Here is a 23168-nt window from a genome sequence, read left to right on the forward strand (position 1 = left end):
TCAGGTTCTGTAAGAATATTACTGAATTTACACATATGAAAAATAACTTTATGCCCCCTATTTTACTACCAACTATAATCCACAATTTCATCTTCAGGAAGGGGGAAAGACAAGAAGAATATCGATGTAACAGAAGGTTTGCAAAAGCTGTGGTACTGATTTGGGATGTAGTTTTCCAGATTGCAGTGCCATTTTTCAAGGAAGTTGTAAAGACTGTACCTCAGCTTACACTTAGTGAGTCCCAGAAACAATCATCTAGTAACTTGCCCATGCTCACTTTCACATATAAAAGATGAAGAAATCCACAGCTGAATCAATAGCAATAGCAAGCTGCCTGCTCCAAAAGTAAGAGGCACCAGGCAGGGATAAAAGCTGTACCATGGAAGGTTAGAACCATATCTGTAAGGATATGATGTTAGTATTTTTGTAGTTCATTAAACAATTCCTGCTTTGAAGATAATCGTGCCAGGAAAGTATCAATTCATTCTCCGCCAATAAAACCATTTGGTAAATCAAAAATTAAAACCAAACATGTAATACATGCTACTTCTCCCAGTATTTTATGCAATAGAAGCAAAATATGCCTTATCTGTTCTTTAACTTGAATTGCAATACAAAAATAATTTTATTTCTCTCAGTACTGTCAAGTAATTATTACATAGCAGTTTTCAAGTAAGCTGTATAGAATGGAGAGCTGCAACACTGATCCAATGGTGGATCAAAGGATGCAAGAATACCATGCAACCAGCACAAAATCTTGAAATATGGTGCTAACAGACATGTAAACTTTAAGAACTGCCAGTATAAACTTAATTACCATCTAAGGCCTTCTTAGAATCAGTTGTTTTGTAGCCAAAGGACCTGTCTATGACACTGGAAAGCAGACCTTTCAGCTCTTTTCAGACTGGAGAGAAGAGGGAAAGGAGCTGGAAAATGTTTGCCTCAAATTCCCAGAACAGTATCTGTTGGAGCTGGGCCAACATCCGGGGGGTGGGGGGGTGGGGAAATCCAGGTAGGATTCACTGGCCCAGATGATGACAAGGAAAAATGTGACCCCATAGCTGAATCTGTGGATACTCTCTTACATGACAGTAAAAGGGTGCTCTGTGCAGCAGCAATAGCTGATTGCTCATTTCTCACAGTACCTTCTGGATACACTAAACTGGTAGTTCTGGTCATTCAGAATAGAAAACAACATCCAAACTGACCATTGCATAAGGGGATGCTATGGTTAGATGAAACATTTGTATTTTGAAACTGCACTTGCTAGAACTCAGAAATAATGCCATTTGGCTCCTTGAGATAATGAGAAACTGGGTGGGATAACTGATAGGGAAACAACATCCACATGATAGCAAAGAATAAAAAAAACCTAAATTCAAGCCATATTAACAGTTTAAGCTTTTAATTTGAAGTCTGTGATATAAATGAGCTTAGTCAAAAGTTGCTACAACAGCCTTTCCGAGCTTGCTTCGCAATCTGAAAATGTTCCTCCCTTTTCCTCCCCACGAAATTTAATTTCATCTAATATAACATATGAAAAAGTACTTGGTTTACGGTAGTAAAAGCTAAATCCCAATGATCCTTAGCACATAATCTTTTAGGTCTTTAAACAGCTCTTGTATTTAAAATAAATTCTGTCCTTCTTTTACTTTCACCACAAATTGCCTTTTATTAATCCTGACTCAGACTCAGAAAATATGAAAATAAATTTATCAACTTTACCTGTAATGCACTGAAACTGTCCATCTTCTCTTCTTATTGTAAATGCTTCCCCTGGATTAACTTGCACAAGAATAACCTTAAAAATAAAAGAGTGTTTACAACCATTACACAGGAATACGTTACAGAAGTTTTGTATGTGCAAAAAAAAAAAAAGTTTTACTGGGAAAAAAAGCAATTTTTTTTTTCTGGTTAGTAAATACATTATTTTTCACTTCACACTTCTTGCTGTCTTCATTCCACAGAGAAATAGATAAGAGCAAGAACAAGCATAGATATTTTTAAACAAACATTTTTCAAAGAATGAAGGAGAGAATAACAACTAAGTAAAACAGTACCTGTACAAATTTTATTTTCTCAACCGCTTAGTATAATTAAAAAGCTATTTGTACAGCTTAAATTATTTCAACAAATTGTATTAACTTCAACATTAATCAAACCATTACATAAACTTTCAGAAGGTAGCCTAGAATTCCCAGAGCTTGACATCAACCACTTGACAAACAGTTTTCAACACAAGGAAAATACTGTGTCATGTCCCTCTTCATATGACCCAAGCATATTTGTACATTCATTAATGATAAAAAAATCAGAAGTCATGACAAAGTAAGTGTACCAGATGCCCAGCATGAAACAGTATGTATAATTTTATTTGTGGAAAGCTGGTTATCCCAATTTTGTAAACCCAAGCAATGCAGAAATGATACCAAAGCACACAGCAGCCAAAATAAACAAAGAAAGTTTGTACCAAAGCAGAAGCCTGTCACCATTTTAGATTTCTGTAATTTTATTTGAAACCTGCCCTTCTGTGAGGAAAAGAAGTTTGTTAACATGAAAAACCTAGCTAAAATTATGAACAAAGGAGAAAAAAACTTTAAAAAGTAGAAAAGCAGGTGCATTTTATAATTTCCTTTCTGGACAGAATGTTCTTCAGTCTTGCTTGCACACATCTAAATAGAGCCTATGTCCTCCTCCCTCTACAAATCAGTAGGAAACAAATCTTTAGAAACACAACTCCTGAGTATTATGGCCAAAAATTTACTTTGTCAAATTGCTAAAAGAAAAGAATATCTTTCATGTTTACAAAAACACAACCAACCAACCAAAACTCCCCAGAACCAGAAACTTGAGTGTTACTCATTTTAGGAATACGAGAGACAAAGGAAAGGATAAGAAAACAGCAGAAATCATATTAATTCCTCCCTTTCTGGTGGAGCAATTTCACAAATTAAAGATGGCAAGTTCTAACACTAACATATTGACGAGATATGACAGACATTCACATTTTCAAGCTTGGGCTGTGTTAGTCAACACTGACTAGCTCAGCTTTGAGCAAGCAATTTAAAAATACAATCTTGTTTCACATGTTTTTTCTAGAAGCTTTGGCTGTTTGAGAAAAAATAACGAACTGTATCAATATTTACATTTTTATCAAGCTATCACATCTTCCAGATCTTCTGAAGTGTGGCTCAATGTAAAATTCAGTTAGCATTCATAATATAATCTAAACAAGATGATTTTAGTAATGAATTTCAAAGAAGACCTAAAGGTCTTCAGAAAATACTGTATTGCCAGAGTTTATTTTGAAGTGTTTGAAGGTAGCATTTTAACAACTGGCTATCATCACCTTCGGAATGTGATGAAGAAGAGAAATACGAATAGATGAGTTCTTATATTTTCTTTTTTGGACTCCCCAAGCAAGCACAACTTTTTCAAGACATATTTCATTGATATACTCTTCCCTCTGCTACAATTGAAAATTTTAGCTTGACGTTTAGACTGGTATAAAAGTACCTAAAAGCTTCATGGTACATGAGAGTGTCTCTCCATCTGTTATGTGTGGGCTGGATAGCTACATTTGCCCATCTCTTTTGGCTGATTTAGGTGCTTAAACTCCTGGGAGGAGCCATTCTGGCTACAGCTGACATGTCAATCTGTACCATTTCCCAGCTCAATATTCCTGGTTGCCATCACATGAACTGTGAGAAGCAGAAATGCTTTATGGTGATGCCTGGCCCTTGGTTCCTGCTTTTAAAGTAACAGGGAATGTGGGCTGACTGTATTCCCAGTTGTCCCTATTTATCCTGTGTGAGTGCCAGAGGTTGGTAATCTGGGTAATAATGCTGCTGTAGGACATTGCTGGCTTTCCTCCCCCAAACCTCTTGCTGCAGGCCATCCAAACCTGAGGTCCAGCTGGCAGAGAGGATTTGAGCATGGGAACACACACACTGGCCCAACTGCAGCAAGTGGGCCCTGTGCCTCCTGGTCCTGTGTTAAATCAGCTTCTCCTGTGTGAGAGGAGAAAAAAAATCTTTGTTGCTCACTTCACAGCTGCTCTGAGAAGCTAAAGGCTCAGCATGGCAGCCATGGTCCAACAGTGAGACAGGCACTGGCCAGCAGCAGCAACAGATGGAGTCCAGCACCATTCTGACACTCAGGATGCCATCAGATTTTCACATCTCTGATGACATCTAACTGCCAACCCAAAGGGTATGAGACTCACCAACTTCATGCAGTTTAATTGGATCTCAGTTCCCAGAAACAGGAAACAGAATGTCTTTTGTCAATGGACAATTAGCCTACTTGATGCCTGATTGTATTTCACCGACTCCCACTTTCAGCCTTGCTTTTATGTAGTGCATTCACATTTTTATTTTACAACCATCACAAGGTAGGCTGTGTATCCTGTCAGGTGTGCCAAAAGAGATTCTGAATCAAGGTTGAAATTTCAGAAGTTTCAAGAACTGCTAGCATGAACAGTCTTTGTGTTGGGGCAGTGTATGACCAAAAGGGGTTTCTGGACCAACCTTATCACAGTTGAACCCCATGGAGTGATCACAGCTTTGAGTAGGGAATTTCTGACACTCTGCACCTCAGCAGACATGATTTGAAGTAAGAAAAATTAAAGTTATGCATGGAGAGAGATTGGTAACTTTCTGGTCAGAAGAGATAGTACAAAAGACTGACAGTCACTCACAGCAATTCCCCCTTATCTAATTGAAGTCTGCAGCACATAATCAAGGATGCAAGAAAATTTATCTAAAGGAAAATGCAACATGGATTTTACATAGCATCATGTTCTAGGTAAAAAAAAAAAAAAAAAAAAAAGAGAGAGAGAAAAATAAATCTATGAGTTGTTTATTTATAGCTCTTTCATCTCGTTTGAGGTGCCCTTGTGCAGGCTTGCACACCCCATCTGCCAACATGTTATTTCATGCACCCTGGCATCAGTACTTCTGAAAACTGAATATTCTGCATCTTGACCTCCTTCCTCTTCTGGGCAAAACATTCAAATTAGCTTGAACTAAGAGAAAAGTTTTGTAAAAATCTGATGGTCCAGCCTTTCTTCCTGTCCCTCAATCTTTTTGCGACAAATTCTGTTGCTTTACTCACAGCATCCAAAGTTCTGCTACCCAAAGGCTGACATGCATTCTACCCTTAGCCTGCTCCTCTAAGGTAACGATGATACTCACATAAAAACCTCATTTGTGATGAGTCAGTCTCAGTGGGAGGCACCTTTAGCATGGGCACTTTTCAAGGGCTACTTCTCTTACTAAATCAACAAAACACCAATTGAGAACTTCACAATCTTAACAAAATAATGTGAACTTAGGATACTGAACTCTTGATACAAATTCTAGAATCATACAGGCACTTTTAAAGCACAACCAACTATAATGGAACCTAATAAAATTTACAAGTGCAATTTCTGAATGCGATCAGAATTTTGACAATGTATTTTTGTCTCAAATCACGTTAAGTCATTGCCATTAAGAAATATGAGTACTAGGTCAACTAGTTCTATGTCATTTCCCCTGTGCCTATAAATTGTTTCCTTTAAACAGTTGTTTAATGATGATCCACATGATCTCAATACAGTTCCTGATGAAAAACAATACAAAATCTCTTTCCAGAGATTAGCATACAAGTTGACAATACAAGAGTGCAGATACACACTTATGTTAAAAGCAGTTCTTGCATAAATAAAAAAGTGGCCACTGAATGGCTGAAGTTTGAAATACCTGAAACATCAGTTGTCAAAACTGTTAGTTTTAGAAGTAAAATTTCACACTTTTCAATGGTACTTAATTTTTTTCTATATAGGCTACTTTAGAAAATAAATCCAAACCAAATGAACAACATAATAAGCTTTGTAGTAGTTTAAATTTAATTGCCCGGATTGGCACAGACCTCCTAAAAAAAAAAAGCCTTCTAACAAAACTAATAATGCCATGTATTAGAAAGCTCAGTGTGTATTTCCTGAAACTGCTGTTTGAACTCAAGCAGAAGCTGAAGCCAAGCAAGAACATAGGAAATGACCTGATGGTCTGGGTCAGCAGCCCATCCAGGCAAGCACTTTGACTCTAATATACCAACTGAGAAGCTGTTCAAGAAGAGTGTGTGAGCCAGGCCACTTTCTGCAGTCCATCTCTCCTACTGTCCATATGTTTGCCTAAACTCTTTGACTTCACTTACAATTTGAATTGCCTCCACAACCTCCTATGGCAGTAAGAAAATTTCAGAAACTTTCTAGACATTTTAAACCATCTCCTACTAATTACATATTCCCCAGCTTCTCTGCTATGGGATTTGCTGAAAAACAGTTCTGAATAAATTTCATCCACCTCCTTCAATATTTTTAAAGTCTTGGCATTTCCCATCTCCTTGTACCTAGTCTGCAAACCAAGGAGTTTTAATATTCCTGATCTCTCCTGGGAGAACTGCTACATTGCCTTGACCACATCAGTGATACCTAAAGCCACATTCACATTAGCAAAGTAAGCAGTATTTGGGAACATTCCCAGATGCTGGAACAGTCACCTGCAATAATGAACATGCTATAGTAGTCCTGAGCATAACACAGGTCCATAAAGATCTGAAAACTGTTCCTGAGATCACTCTTACCAGGCAGTTTGCAATTTTAGTAAACTGACTTGTTTCACGACACAGTCTCAGTCTAGATGAACGTTCAGAGCACATTAAAAGTACTAATATGTAAACAATTACAGTCAGTATCCTGAAGAAGCACTACAATATTATGCCTTTTTGAAGGACTACATAAGGAACGCATTCTAGAGTAGTTTTGAAAATCTATTCTTCACCTTAAATCACAATTTGAGCTTGGCAGATGCGGCAAATAGATTTTTAGAATACAATAATTCTCTCCCTAAAGAATTCCAAATTGAATATAATTTTGTTGCAACTCAAGTAGTATAATCACATCCTACAGAGATATGTAACACTGACTTGCACATACTATCATTAACAGATATAATTATTTTTAAATTATTATATCATAATATATCATACAGGATTTATTACTACATCAGTGTGAGCAGCATAGAAAGTATTTAGATCTTGCATCTAAAGAATCAATGGAAGTACAAATGTTCAAAGAGAAGAATACTCAATGTTATTTATTTTTATTCAGTAAAACTCTTCGCTGTCTGCAAGAGAAAATACAGGATGTTTCTGCAGACTGAAGCAGGAAAGGAGTTTAATGTCTTTTTTCAAGTCCTCAGCTTGTTTCTAACACGAAAGAAATGAATTTGATAAAAAAGGCTGGAGTCATAAAGAAACCCCTGAAAGAATGCAAGTAACAAAAAGTGGAAGAGAAAGCTGTGCGAGGCAGAGCTGCAGCCACCTTGACTCAGCAGGCTGCTCCAAAGAAAGGAAGAACTTAAGGCCAAATGTTAACACTTACCTCCATAAAGGTCTAGAAGTAATTTTTATCAGCAAGAAGCAGAGGCTGCAGAAGCCAAAATAAGATCCTTCGAGGTATTTCACTCTGCCAATATGGTCATGGCAGTGTCTTTCAAAAGCAAAAAAGCAACAATACAAAACACAACTGATTTCTATCTTACTAATCTTTGTCACTAGGTATACAGAATACTTTCATAAGCACCCTAAGATTTTGCTCGTGCTGGATGAATACACGGTTAACTTACTTCTTCACTGGAGCACAGTGAGGGCAGAGTGGAATTTAAACTACAGAGCTAGCTAATCTTGTTTTGGATATGTTTGTTTGCACAATAATTAAGGCCCAAAAGCCCATTACCTCCACTGAAATAACAATTAAAACCAACCCTTCATTCTGTAAGATACACACTTCTACAGGCTTCTCTACTTGAACGTCCATCCTCCCTCCTAAAAGAAGTAGTGATGTACCAGGAGACTGACAGGTTTCAAAATAATTTCAGCCTGACAGAAAAGAAAGGCAGCATTAGACTTGTGGCACCGTCACTAATATGTATTTACATTGCAACGTGAAGGAAAAAGCTTCCCTGCTACTTTCAGTGGAAAAAAAAGTGACTAACTATAAATAGCCTTGCACAATTAATAACTGGTCTCTGTCAGGTGGTTAGTAAGAAAGATGGAAACATAAACCTATGGACATTATTGTAAAATACTAATATCAAAATTGGATTAATTCTGAAAAGCACCCTAGATGAGGTGAAAGACTTGCAGAGCAGAAAAACAAAAACAGATTAGGACTAATCCCTAAGCATTAACATCTTCACTGTTTTAAGGCAACATCTTTCCATAGAAGAAACAGTAAATACAATTATAAGTCCAAACTATTTCTGTCCCCGTGGAAGAAAAAAAAAATCTGATAAGTAAATAATAAAATAAATCCAAGAGCTCTAAAAGCTAACTTCAAAAGATCTCACAGCAAGTTTGACACATTTCTCTTTTGCTCACCATTATATGCGCAAAAGCGGGTCTCAAATAAAATTTAAAAGGCTAAAGAGCAAAGCTTCCTCCCCAAATAAACACACACCATACAGCCAATCAAACGCTAGTGCCTCAAAATTATTTTGTCATTTCTATCAATTACATACATGCAGTGGACCTATAAGGCAAAAGAAATTTTATTTGATAAAAAATCTACATATTCAAAATATTAATAATACTCTAAGTTTATTGTTTAGGTTCTAAAAATTTGAATTTAGTTCAAAGTAAAAAAAACACCAAAACCACCAAAACCCAGAAAAATCCACAACAAAATAACTCAACATGCCCAGTAAAATGACTGTGTTTAGAAGTATACTAGATACTCTTTTACAGAGACACAAAACAAAACAAATCCAGAATTAAGACATGTATTAACCTTCTCCTTCACACTGCTCTATACAGGTATGAGGATCTTCCTGATTCGGAGAATTTTCTGCAGATCAGATTTGAATATGGTTTATGGAAGAGAGTTTGACTTACCCTTACCAAATCATAATGATCTTAAATATTACACATTTTAGAGCCTATGCTCAAATAATACCTGTATTTCTGACAGGACAGGACTGACTGAAACAGTTTCTGATTCTTCTAGGCCAGCACAAATATCAAGAGAATCAAGTCAGATACAATAAAACTTTGTTTGCAAGTTTGGTATTTACAGCCAAATTTTCAAATCGTTCCTAGCACGTAACAATCTGTCTTGTCAAAATAAATGCTTTTAAAGCATCAAAAGACTCTCTATCAGTAAAAGAAGCTATTAGCTACTGAATGTAAAATATCATTTAAAAAATTAGCTTTCCTAATAATTATAGGTTTATTGCAAAACAGCTAAGTATTAGCTGAAAAATTGAAACTATAATTTAGATTTACTGGGATATGGGAGAAAGGTTTTTGTATCTGCAATAAAGGAAAATAAATAATCAAGCTTGTTCTGTCTCCAGAATATCTTGGCTCTCAAACCCATCCTTCGGTACCAAGGACTATCAGCTTCCTGAAGGGGGAAAAAAAAAGGTTAATTTTTAAAATCCTGACTGAGACTAAAGAAACCAAGATACATTAAACATTTGTGTCATGTGTGAAGTTGTGGGATAAGCCCACATGAGAACTGTTCTCTCCATAGGTTAGCACTGTCTACAGCCACAAAGGCAAGAAAACTAAAGGAACCAGACTGAATTTCAGTGTAAAAGTGCATTTTGAATGCTTCTCTCTCCCCAGCCACCCAGAACCTCACTCTGAAGGGGGAAGGAACTGAAAGAGTTACTTTGTATCTTCCTCTAAAAGAAGTTAGATACGCTATGTGAATTTACATATTTTTCCAGAATGAGTAAAATCTGGGACAAATTTTCCAACCAAGCAAAAAGCCTCTGAACATATATAACTAGAATGCTAATATATCATAACAAACAAAATATATAATAACAAACAAACAAACAAAGCAATCCTTTAGAAACAAAGCTGATTCCTAGCCTGGCATACACGTTAAAATACCAAAAAATGTGGGAAGTAAGATGCGAAGGAAAAAGTGGAAGTGGGAGGGAAGCTAGAACACGGTACAATAATTTTAGTCATTATTAATATTATATACGTAACCTGAAGAAATAAGAGTATGTTACATGACAAACTGTGGTTAAAGCACACTTAAATGTAACTACATAGTAAGAGACTGCTCCTGTACAAGGAAGATTACAAAACGATATTACTAAAAAGCAGAGTTCTGTTTTTCCCTCATTCTGGAGTGGCTTGGGGGAATGTGTGTGTTTTTTGGGGTTATGGGGAGTTTTGGGGTTTTTTCTACAAACAAACTTCCTAAAAAGCAAGGAGGTAAGTGTTCCAAAATGTTTGCTTGGACATTTAAAACCGTAATTTAAAGATAATAGAATCACAAACCACTTCTATACTAGCAGAAACAATACTATTTTGTGACATGTTTTACTAGGAAATAGAAGAGTATTTCAGGCTTGGGTTTGGTCTTTTTTTTTTTGTTTTGTTTTGTTTATTATTAATCTTAAAACATCTATATTTAGCATTATATGGTTATAGATGCTGAGTCAGTAGCAAAAGATTGTCAGCAATCACAAATAATGGAAAGACTTCACCAAAATCGTATTTCTAAATGCACTGCTAAAACAAATCAACAGGAAAAAAAAAAAAAAGACAGCAAGCAGTGGTTTGTCTAAAAATACTGCAACTGAAATTAGCTCAGCAGTACTCATGAGAAGATTTTTACCCAAAAGGACAAAGGTAGATTAATTCTTGAATATTTTTCAAATTTAGGAAAACATCGTAGCTATACTCTTGGTCATTCTGACTTCAAAAAATTTTAAAACACTGAACCTGTTAAGAGGGTGGTACAGTCAAGCTCTTTGTAAGATGTACACTGTATCTTTAACAATCTGCCTGCAACAAGATTATAAAAGGGTGTATTTCTAGAAAAGACACAACTTCCAGGCAGAGCCACATTTATGCTCTGTCATTAGGGCACATATTCAGAACAATTACATTTTTCTCCACTAATAGTTGCAATCAAGATGTTAATTAGTGACATGCTTTATCTCATAACCCATTTCAAAAGCCTTAGCACTTTGACTTACTGTTGCTCGCATCCTTTTATTTCTCTCATTCAACTGGTGCTACCACAGTGACAAAGGATGAAGGAAGATTCAACAGGCACCACTCCGGCTGCTCCAATCTGTTCCATTCACTCAGGACTGAGGTAATCTTCGGGGATGTGTGGAACACTGCCCCCCCTCCTGTCAACAGGGCACCTAAACCTGAACGCCACGCAGCAGGATCTCCCTTCACCTTCCTCTAGAGCTGTGCATCCGCCAAGCGTGTGGAGGCAGGATGTGAAAGGTAGGATCAATTAACAATATAGTCAGCAATACCTACCTCAAGCCTTCCTTCCTATCAAATTAGCCAACGTACAGTGAGCTTCCTGCTGTACATGAATGTATCATGTCACCATAGCAACTAAATCAACAAATAGCTGCTGCAGCATCTGCTTCTGGATCATCTAACGTCAGTCAACAGAAGGTTCGGGTTTAAGAGAACAAAGCTTCCAAATATATGCTGTTTTATAACTGCATTTTTAATTTAGCCTCCTGATTCCCAGATAGGCTGTACTAACTCAGGATGAACCAACTTCTGACTTTATAATCTGTGGTACAGTTTATGACTTCATTTCTCAAGTAAGCCAGAAAGAAGAGAGGAAAAAAATACTCTGTAAAAGAATAAAAAGAAATAGCAAAGAAATAATCAGCTGGATTCTAATGCACTCCCTCAAACACTGTGCTACTTTATACCATGCATTCACTAAGAGACATGAAAAGAAAGAAGTATGTTTCTGAAGTTTGCTATATAATTTACATAGTCTGCCCTAAATAATACTATAGACAGAAATACCTTTTATTAAATATTAATATTAAAGACATTTCAGATAGCTGACAAATATGGTTTCCCTCTATTAGTCTCCACTTCAGAGCTAAACTGAAAACATCCAGTATTGTTTTCTGGAAACCTCACATCTCTGGTTTTTAATCCCAACAACAGCAGGGGACCACTGGCACACCCTCACCTGAAGAGAGACAGTTACACAGAGAAAAACACACATCCCTCTCTTCTTGTGAGAAATTACTTCAAATACCACTTGTGAACCATTGGTTTAAGTCCTAACCCATAGGCAGACAAGATATAGAAAACTGCTTTGAAATTGTCTTGGTATTCAGAATCCAGCAACATGAGATTACAGATTAAATGTCATCTAAGGTATAAAAATTCTAACATTACTAACATCTAATGTCTTCAAATGTAATAAGTAAGTGTACAAAGACACAGACATCTTTATGTAAAAAGACTCAAAGCCATAGCCTATTTAAAATAAAGTAACTTTCCTTTCTTTTAACTTCAAGTCCTATTCCTAACATTTGATCAGCATGAAATTATTTACTAAGTAAAAGCTTTCCAGGCAAAAAGTACCAGTTATCCATATCCAGTATCCTTTTATTAATAAAACCACCTACTTCTAGTTTTCAAAGCAGATGTTTTTCCACCCATCTTTTGTTACAATGAAAATCATTACATCTAGGTTGGCTCCATGGAGTGTGGTCCAGTGAGCAAGGAAAACTAGATGCAGATGCAAGATATTAACACTGCTGTGGCTCCCACACCAACTTACTGTATTTGTGCCTTTGTCACCTCACCTATGCCAGAATTTTCATTTGTAAGGCTTGTCCAACAGTAATTATAAGTTTCTACATGCTACTAGGTCAAAAAATACTGAAGACTTGAGTGTTTTTATTCATTAGTAGCACAGAAATTGCCAGATGGAATCACATCTGTGGTCGAGCTAAGGTGATGTCAGTTACAAATACAGCACAAGTTGTTTTTCCATTGACTGTATGTTCAAAATCTGCTGCTTATATCATAACAAGGCTAATGAGGCTATGAACTACTCTCTTCCATAATCAAGCCCACTATCACTGAAAAAACATATTAAATGGAAAAATGCAAAAGATGTAACAGGCCTTACAGAGAGTATATGATTATTAAATAGGAACTTCTGACATCAGTAATAAAACCTAAATTAAAACAGTACCTTAAATTGTTTTAAATTGCCAAAGGCTTATGAATTTCATGAAGTGTTACTTCCAAGTACTTCTTTCTTGAAGTCATCTTTCAAAAGATCTTTCTGCCTCCCATCTTCTTTTAAACTTAATAAAAGCTTCCTCTCTCCACATGTACATTCACTACTACCCAATAAAGAATTTTGAAAAATTTAGATTAAGCTTTGTACCACACCAATTCATAGCAGACTCAGCACACAACATATCCATCTTATCAATAAGGAAATATTAGAATTTTCTTTTTTACTTTAAATGATCTACTGGTTTTAGGATCAATGACAGACAAAAACAGGCTTCCCATCATTATTTATAGAAGTGCCCTATAGACTTTGATCTTTGTCCAAGTAACGTGAAGCAACACTCTTAAACACCAAAGCTGTAAATATATTTTCCACTGTATTTTTTTGAGCAAATTCCATTTTACAGGTTTCCTATGACTAGACAATTCTCTACCCTAGCATCTGCTATTACTGACTATAAGGATCTAAGTGCTCTAGATATGGAGTTTGAAACTTTCTTCATGAAGAAGAGTAAAGATATGAGCAGTAAAGGGCATCAAAAAATCTTGGATTTCAGGATGAGGGAGGAAAGCCATACAGAATTGTTACATAATATGTTGCAATAGCAATTTACGCGCTTGGGATTTTGAAAAAAAGCAAATACAATCCAAACAATTTCCGCTTACATAGACAGTAGCTGTATATTTGGTAAAAAGGGAGTGAAAGAAGCCATCTTTCCAGTGACATGCTACTAAGGCCTGTATTTTCAGAGGACATCAAGTAATTCTGCATCATTTTTCTAAAAGGCAGCTGACAGATAATAAAATCAGTAAACATTAAATCTTTAACCATTGCTACAAGATATTGTCAGCACCGCTGATTGTGCTAAGATGACAGAATATCCCTAGGAGCAACTGGAAACAGGGAGATTGGAAAGATGCTGAAACTGTTCATTGGCACTGGCATTCAAAAACTACAGATGTCAATAAACTTTCATTGCTCTTTGTAGAAAGGCAGGCTGGAAAGATTCAAGAATTGGGGATTTTTTTTTCCTATAAAACAAATTTATTCGTGAAAAGTTTTAAAAATTCTTACTGTACTTGTGCTTCTCCTCCTTCTTTTCATGTAGAAGATTATCAGTGAAAAAAAGGTGACCACTGAGAAGGGGAGACGAAGATGATTACTAGCCTTGTTTTGTAAAAATACAAAGTTTTTTGAGAAGAACCAGTAAAAGATAAATGTTAAGTTCTGCACTGAATGTCAGTGATAAACGTTCAAGACTTGTTAGTATCCACATATAACAGTCAAATCAGTAAACATTCCACAGTGTCTGTCTCATTCTTTAGTATTAAGAAATAATTACAATTCTGATCTACTTGCTTCTTCTTTGTCTCCTCTCTTTCACATTCTCAGTTCTCACAGCTTGCCTAAGCAAAGTTTTATTTGCCTCATGTACAGCAAACCCAGTCTGTCTCATTAGCATTTCCACAGTCTGTGGTTAGCAGATAGCGCACAGAAAATTTGCTGCTTAAAATAATACCACTATTATATCTTTAAATCAGCAAAAGTATAAACATGAGGATAACAGCAGTGTTTCAAGAAATCTGGATAATGCGACAGACAAACATTTAGGCTTCAAAGTTTTAAGCTAATCCATGTTTACAGGGAATTAGAAGGAAGCAGTGTTAGGGCAGTCACTGAACTCTGGAACTTTCTGAGGCATCTGGTCACGGTCTATGGTTAGACACATCAACCTCTAAAAATAAAAACTGTAATACTTCAATCAGATCATTCTCATTTCATGATTTGCTGTTTGAAGCCCCAAGGAATTCAGCTTCATGATGCTAAGCAGAAGTGGATGGGAAACAGAGCTCACACTGCACAGTAAATGGGTAGCAATGGCTAACTAAGGTTTCAGCTAATACTTCACAGGGGCCAGTGCCCTCTCGAGGCATCCTCCCTGATCAATCTGCCTATTTGCAACAGTCCAAATGTATTATGGACTGGAAGAGAATTTTATATTTCCCAGCATTGCTTCTGACAGCTCAGAATCCTGTTTGCTGATATAGCAACTTAAAAGTCCATAACATTTAAGACTGATGGATGTGTTTATTTTTTTTTTTTACCCTAAATACAGTATAAAAGGAAGCACCAAAGGAAGAACAGTGTTTTCTAGTTATTAAAAATAGCATTTACTTAAAAAAAATTCCAATGTTAAAAAATCCAATATCACTTCTAAAGAAGCCTTTTTTACCATGAAAAAGTAGCCTATATACCCAGTTTTGTGTAAATATGGGCACCACTGTATATCAAAACAGTGTGACAATACAAACTTGAGCTGGAAGAGAAATTAAAAGTTATATCTCAATTAGATCAGATTGGAATGACTTAGTCAGTAATGGACCAAGGACTTGGTGGAAGAAATCTCTACAATCCCAATCCTTTCCCATGTATTTTATCCTCTACTTCAAAAAGAGAGGGAGAAAAAACAAAGCCAACTGCCATTTTTTGCTATAGAATGTAAACTACAGTCTGAGTCTGTTTCTAGAGAATGTCATTCTGCCTGCTCTATAAAGTGGATAATTCTGTAACATAGAGAGGCCTCACAGACTTTGCCCACTTATGGCAAAGTCTCAATCTCTAGGAAATAGAATATGACAGACTTCTTTAGTGGGAAGGGACCTGTGATGATAATCTAGTCCAATTGCCTGACTGACTGAGGGCTGACCAAGCTGATGTTAAGGGCATTGTCCAAATGCCTCTTAAAATACTGACAGGTTTGGGACTTTGGCTACAACTCTAGAAAGCCTGTTCCAGCATTTGACCACTCAGTTAAGTCTCAGTTAAGAAATGCTTCCTAGGGAAAAACCAAGTTTCAGCTAGCAGAGGGTGTACCTCAGATAACTTATTTGCCAAGAGTGTAATTCTCATGTATTTTAAGAATGGATTTGAAGGAACATAGGTAAGCACTTGGGGTGACTTTGTAGGTCTTGGAGTCTGCCATTCAGGTCATGGCTTACTCAGCATTAAGAGTCCCATGTCACAGGGGAAGGGAGAGATGGGGACATGCCTGGGTCCTGGACACTGTTCAGGCACAACTATATTCTTCCAAACTTTATTGATGGATGAGCACACAGACCCAGCAACCAGACCCATTTGCAGCAGACTGCACAGAAAAATGAAGCTACTTCAATGCTTACAGCTCCAGGCAATTTGCACCTTCTCACCTCATAAAAAGAGAGAGAGAACAAAAAAGTACAGATCTTTAGTCACCTTTGTACACCATGAAAGGCATCATCTTCTGGACATGCTTATTTCTCCCCATTGACTGTATTAGCAACCTATGGTGACTAACTGACTTCAAATTCAATTTTCATGTGTCATCCAATTCTCCCAAATGTCAGTTTCTGAACAGTTTAATTCAACAGGGGCTGAATCCCTCAAGTATCTTGGGAGGAATCCACTGTATCAGAGACCAAAATTAATCTAGGATTCATATCATGCACATGAAAACAGACATTTTACAGAGAAAGGACAATTACTGAAAAGCTTTATGAGGGCGCTTCATTCCACGAATGTTCATACCAAATAGAAACAGAAAAGGCTATGAACTACACAGCCTTCACTCTTGTTTCTACATTTATTTTAAAACAGAAAATATTAAAATAAACATATCTGAACGGTAGTATAAATTGTGCAATAAATCTGGTGCTGCTTTCTTCTCAACAAAAGCAGCATAATATTCATACATTACTACACATCAAAGAATTTTTAATCCTCACTTTCTGCTGAGGATTCTCCCTTCTTCTAGGAAATTTAAAGTAAGTTTTCAATGCACCTGCAATCAAGGATACAGTTTAAATAAACTGGAAAAAAATCTGATCTCTAAGGCACAAAAAAAAATTTACACTTAAATAAGAAAAACTTCACCCTTCCTAAATAAAAAACATGATTAAGTCAGATTGAGAAAGTCTGTACTAATCCTGAGTCATCAAAACTCACATATTTTTAGCTTTCCTTTGTGATTTTTTTTTTTTTAATCGTAGCCAACAAGCAGTTAAAAACTTCCATGGAAAAGATTTTTCTGTATAAGGAATGTCTCATATACATTTGATAATGTATTTTGCAGCGATGGTTGCTACACAAAAGTACTAATCAATCCTGAGGAAAAATCCAGGTTGGTAATGAGGTTCCATAAGCTGGCACTGAAGCACTGCATGCCTGAGAGTTCCAACGGCTCCACTGAACACACTTCTGCTGTGTTCAGTGCTATGAAGTCACTGAACAATGGAAGAATAATTGTCAACTAAAACAAACTTCAATGAACCTCCAAAATGAGAAATTACACATATCTGCTAATTCAAGAGAGCCAAAGGGGAAGTACAAAAGAAAAAAAAACAACAACAAAAGGCAAAAGGACAGAAGCAGCCATGCCCATACTCTGTTCTGTGAAATCAAAGCACAGATAAAAGAAAGGAAAAGAGCACAATATGGAAAGTGATGGAAAGTGAGAACAGTTATAACACTATATGTTGTTAAACAACTTTTAACACGGAGTTTTTTTTCTTGTTGAAGAAAAAGATCATGAAACATATTGCAGTTCTAGGCTTGATTTTCAGCAGCAAGACGAAACCAAAGCAAGCTGGAACTTGATAATGTACCATATGGTTTTCAGAAGCAGAAGTGCCAGAACAAAAACCTAGGAAACTCATTTAGCAATCTAGTCTAGATTTATATTTCCCAACACCATCTTCACCATTATATTTTGCTGTAATGCCACATATGTAAACAATCTGAAAGCCAAAAAAGAGGATTACCTAATTTGTTTTATAGCCATCTATTACTCTGCTGACTGAAGGCATCCTCCTATGACAACAGGTGAATAATAACAACTTCAATATCAGAAGTTTAAATATTTAAAGAAGAAACTGGTTTTAGGAACACTAACTTGTAGATTTGATGTTAAATATCTACTTTAATCCACACACAATATACACACACACAACACATATAGACATGCAGAGTGGGATTTTTGGAAAACTCACCAAAACATCTAAATTTCTCAGTAAAATTTGGAGGATAAGCATCCAACCTCCCAAGCTAAAAGTGTTACTTTGCCCCTATACCTTGCAAAAAATAAAGTCAGCTAAAGGTCAAACACTATGTCCCATTCCCCAGAGAAAAGCAAATGGTTAATAAGCTCTTTGAGAGTGCTATCTATATTTTCTGGTAATAGAGGACACACAGGTCATACAGGAATGTCTCACTTTGCAACTGCTAGCTTTAATGGGAAGGTACTGTGAGGGTCCAGAACTCCTTGGCTGCTGCACACTTGTGTCAGCAATTTACTGATTTGTTTTGGAATAGCACTGGGTGCTGTAGCAACTTTCCAAAACAATTTAACATAAGTGTGTTAAAGTACTTCGAACTCTTGCCTCTTATTTTCCTCTCCTTCCACCAAATCAGGACTCACATAATCAAGCACATCCTTCCTGTCCAGCCTCAGCAAAAATCACTAAAGCATCACTGCACTAGCTACTCTTACATGAAAAACCCTCAAGCATTTCTGTCCTCATACCATGTCTTCCCAGTTTCACTTGGTTTCTATCATAGATCCTATTCCATTCTCCATTCTCCATCTACAACCTTACTCAGCATCAAGACATAAGAAGTACATTACCCCCTCATGCTGAACACAGTGATAGGAAGGTGTAAAATCAAGCAGTACTTCTGTGCTTAACAGAGGAGGAGAAGCCAGCAGGCTTGGTCTCTGCCTTTTCTTTTCACTGGTTTTATCCTATGAAACTAACAGTAGTCCCTTGTTCTGTGGGACAGGGAACCAGGCCATCTCCCACAACAGCACTGAGTGACATACAAACATCCACACAGTTTAAGGTTCCCATGTTTTCTGACTGAACGCTCACACATTCCTCTAACTTTGTGGATTGTTTTGTTTTAAAACATGGTGGAAAGTTACAGCTTTAACCTGATCAGACACTTCCGCTGTTTGAAGCATATGACCTTTCATCTTAACATGTTCAAATATTTGTACTGCTATTTCACATTTACACTGCTAGCAGAACTTCAAGTATTTGAAATAGATTATCTTGAAGATATGAACTGTTCCAGAAAAGTACAGAATGGTCTGTATCTGTCTGGTAACTCAGTTATGCAGTAAAAACAACCTAAGTCACCATAATTACAAGAGTTAATTCTGGAAAAGTGTAAGAAGGGGTAAATTGATTTTAAAAAAATCCTCAGATGTTTTACAGCTGAATAAAAAACTTTCAAGTTTAGTATACAGTTAGCTAGTCTAACATAGAAAATACCATCATAGAAGCAAAGTAGTTAAATAAGGAATCTCCTACTGGTTTTCAGAAGCAAAATACTTAAATAATCAATTTTCTACTGGTTTTCAATACCTTTTAAATCAGGACTGACTAAAACTAATTAGTTCAGCTACAGACCAACTTATACGCTATGAACACAGAAGAAAATATCCATTTCTTTACATGGACAATGCAGCTTTGAATTTTGATTGCAGGAATACAAATTTTGTCAGCTCTACAGGTTAAGTTATATTTTATGCAATCCAACACCAATGCTGTTACAAAATAAACTGGAGAAGTACTTTTCATACACCAAGGAAGGAACCACTATAAAATGTGTGTACTGTAGCTAAGTAAAAGGACTTACAGAAAAATTAGTAACTCCATCATAAAGGCAAAAGTCCTCTTCCTTCTTATAGTTTCAAAGTTCAAGGGAAAACAAAGGAATACAATGAACTAATATCCAAGTTTAACATTAAAAAAAAGACTCAACACTACATGTTTTGTACTTGAATACATCTTACTTTCAAATGCAGTATCTACCCCTTTCATAAGTACCATATAAAACAAACATACATGATTTTAAGACTCTTTTAAATAAATAAGCAGCTGCCTTTCTGTGGCTTAAGTCTTAACTGGGCAACCCTGACACACAACACAGTCCCTGCCATTCTGGATTTCCCATATTTCAGATATACAAAGTATTTTCTACCTACTGATGGCTTTTAAATCACCAGATGCAAAAAGGGTTTCCTGCCACTGAACAAACACACATTGTGGTGTATAACTGCCAGTTATCATGAAATGGGATTAGGAAAGAAAATTACTTTCTTTACTGATGACCAATGCCCAGTGAAAATTCTCTTTTTAAAAATACATGCGATTACTACCAGTCCCACTTTAGACAGTAGTCGTAACGAGCTGCCTTTTGTTTTAAATGAAAAAGGACAACAACAGCATACATGCTGTTTTTTTCCATTAGAAGATTAACACAAACTCCCACAGATTGATTTATTTGAAGAAATACTTCGCTTTTTTCCAGTTTTAATCTTCCTTGGCAGGAGAAAGAGACAACATTTTAAAGAAAACGGTTATCCAAAAGAACTTTAAACTCACATATGACTCAAAATCTTGCATGATTACATCATAAGCTTGACAGAACAGCCTGAGAGTCCTATCTTTATGGAGGGCAGAACAAGTAACTCAGTATCAACTATGTTGAAAGGTCATGGTGAAAAGGGGAAGTTCCCAAGGATTAGAAAAAAGCAAACACCAATGCAATCTTCCAAAAAGGGCAAGGAGGAGGACCCAGGGAGCTAGAAACTGGTCAATATCACCTTTAGCTCTGGGAAGATGAGTGGACAAAGCTTTCTAGAAGCCATTTCCAAATGCATTAAAGACAAAAAGGTGATTTGGGGTAGTCACTATGGATTCACAAAGGGTAAATAATGCCAGACAATCCTGGATGGCCTTCCAGAGTGAAATTACTAGGTTGGTGGATGAGGGGAGAGCATAGCTAATGCTTACCATGACTTCAGCAAGGCTTTTGACACTTTTGAATAACATAGAAACTGATGATGCACAGACAGAGCATAGGCACCAAGGCAGACTGAAAACTGGACCAAATGCCAGTCTTGAAATGCTGTAATCAGCAGTGCAAAGTCGAGCAGGCAGCCATCCACTGGTCACCTACTGCAGTGGCTGAGACTGGGGCAGACAAGGACTACAATCTTCTTTAAAGATCTGGATGATGGGACAAGTACATCATGAGCAAGTGACACAAATCTGGGTGAAGCAGCTGATGCACTAGATACTTGCACGGCCATCACAAAATACAAATTCAACAGTGTCCAGGCAGACACCAACATATAAAAGCAAGTCTCACCATTCAAGCTACCCACTGTAGGCAAGTATCAGTCTGGAGACCAGTTATCAGCATATGTTGTGCCTCAGCTACTATGTTCTACCATAGGGAAAGGTTTATTTGCCTTAATAAGATCATGCAGTAATATAAACATATAACTTCCAAACTCAAACACAATCATGGCTTGACAACTTGGCAGCTGTTTGGTCCCATTCTTCCATGAAGAAGTTCTTCCACAACACAGCTTTTCTGCTTCATACTTCTTACAAATCTCATCTCTGCACCAGTTCTGCCTTCACCTCAATCTCTAACACACATGTATGCCTAAAGCTCCACAAATATACTCCAGAGGAAGGATTACTATCTTTTACAATGTCAGCATGTCACTGATGTATTGGAAGGAAAAAAATATATACTGAAGTTTCCTTACCTGTTGTGCTCCATCTCCACTAACAATAGGGGAAGTCAGAAGAGGGATTTCACTACTTATAATTGAAGTGGTATCCAGTAACGGTGGATGTTCTGCCATCATTGATGGTACACTAATTCACAAGATCACCTGCAAAGGAAAGTTACTCAGATGGTTAAACTATATCAATATTTCTGAATAATTATCCTTAAACCTTGTCTCACTTTAGAAATAGCAACAACAACAACAGAAGATTATGAAATTAGATACCTTAACAAAGTATGTTTCCACAGCAAGCAGCAACCTCACAAGCCTCAAAATGAGTTTTTGTCAGCTGGTACAAGCCTCAGTTACATAGAGAGGGTGGTTTACACCCCCTCTAGCGGCTGAACCTCAGAAGAAGACAGATCACTACCCTGGAGCTAACAAAACTGTATCTTTAAACTTTGTATCAAACCAAGGCTTCAGCAAACGGGCACTGCTGACGAAATGCCTAACGAGTTAAAAAGAAAAAAAAAAAAAAAGAAAAACCGCATTTGCTTTAGAACCTACATGTATAGTGTTCTTGTTTATGTGATTGGTAAAAAACCAAGATATATTAACAGGGACACTTACTTCTTTTCTTTTTTACTAATCAACCCACTTTTCCAACTATTATAATGGATAAATACTTTAGGGACAATTTATTACTAGGAAATGTCCGAGTGAGGCACAAATAAATAAATAATAATAAAATATTATTAATTCTGCACAATCTGACATATCATCGTTTTAAAATTTATTAGATCCAGAAATAAAGCCGTGCCACTTTGATAACCAGTGGCCCTTTAATCAGCAGCTAAAACTTGGGGAGGAAGGGAAGAGATAATGCCCACACACACAATTGTAATCCTCATAACCATACTACAAAAACCCCTCACTTGCACACATTGAAAAGTTACAAGAAACCTGATAACAAGAAAAAGAGCCACAGAGGCAAGAGGCCCATGAAAGCAGTGATACACTTAATCCGAGGAATATCACATAACAAGGTTACAGAAAGCAGGATTCAGCCCAGCATTCCTTTCAATTATATTAACAAGTCACAAGGAACATGTTTTTGATATTTTACATCTTAGGGCTATATCAAGACTGGATGGAAGAATTAAGACCAAAAAAGCTGAAGATTACCATTTTCCCATGTTGGAAATAAGTACTGCAAGTCTAAGCAGCTGCTTTTGAAATTGTATTTAATTTTGTTTAAAAAAATATCACTAAATTACATTAGTTTACTATAGTGGTCTTAACTCAATCCCAGCTAGACCTAGTACACTTAGCCCTTGAAATAAAAAAAGAATTAGATCAACAAGAATTGAGAAACTGATATTTCTTAACAAAACAGAAAGACAGATGGAAAGAATTCACTAGGGGTGAACGGCACATTCAGAATTCCCACAAGTCAATCCCATTTTGCATCTGGAAACAGTGCTTTACATCAAATATAGACAT

At 36.5% G+C, this 23168-nt stretch overlaps 1 protein-coding gene across 4 annotated transcripts in view; it reads right to left on the bottom strand.

The window, feature by feature from the left end:
* FNDC3A (fibronectin type III domain containing 3A) overlaps positions 1-23168 on the bottom strand; it is a 111605-nt gene that overhangs the window by 72664 nt on the left and 15773 nt on the right. For 2 of the 4 annotated variants that reach the window (XM_014263879.3, XM_005482384.4), the window contains exons 2-3: positions 21702-21830; positions 1726-1801 (exon numbers count right to left, since the gene is read on the bottom strand). In XM_014263879.3, the coding sequence (XP_014119354.1) occupies positions 1726-1801; positions 21702-21803 (178 nt within the window). In that variant the 5' untranslated portion in view covers positions 21804-21830. Of the gene's footprint in view, positions 1-1725; positions 1802-11048; positions 11318-11346; positions 11413-21701; positions 21831-23168 lie in introns of those variants that run through there. The other 2 variants (XM_026790599.2, XM_014263880.3) reach the window with 2 other exon arrangements.

The sequence above is a fragment of the Zonotrichia albicollis genome, chromosome 2 (genome assembly GCF_047830755.1).
Source record: "Zonotrichia albicollis isolate bZonAlb1 chromosome 2, bZonAlb1.hap1, whole genome shotgun sequence".
NCBI classification, from domain to species: Eukaryota; Metazoa; Chordata; class Aves; order Passeriformes; family Passerellidae; genus Zonotrichia; species Zonotrichia albicollis.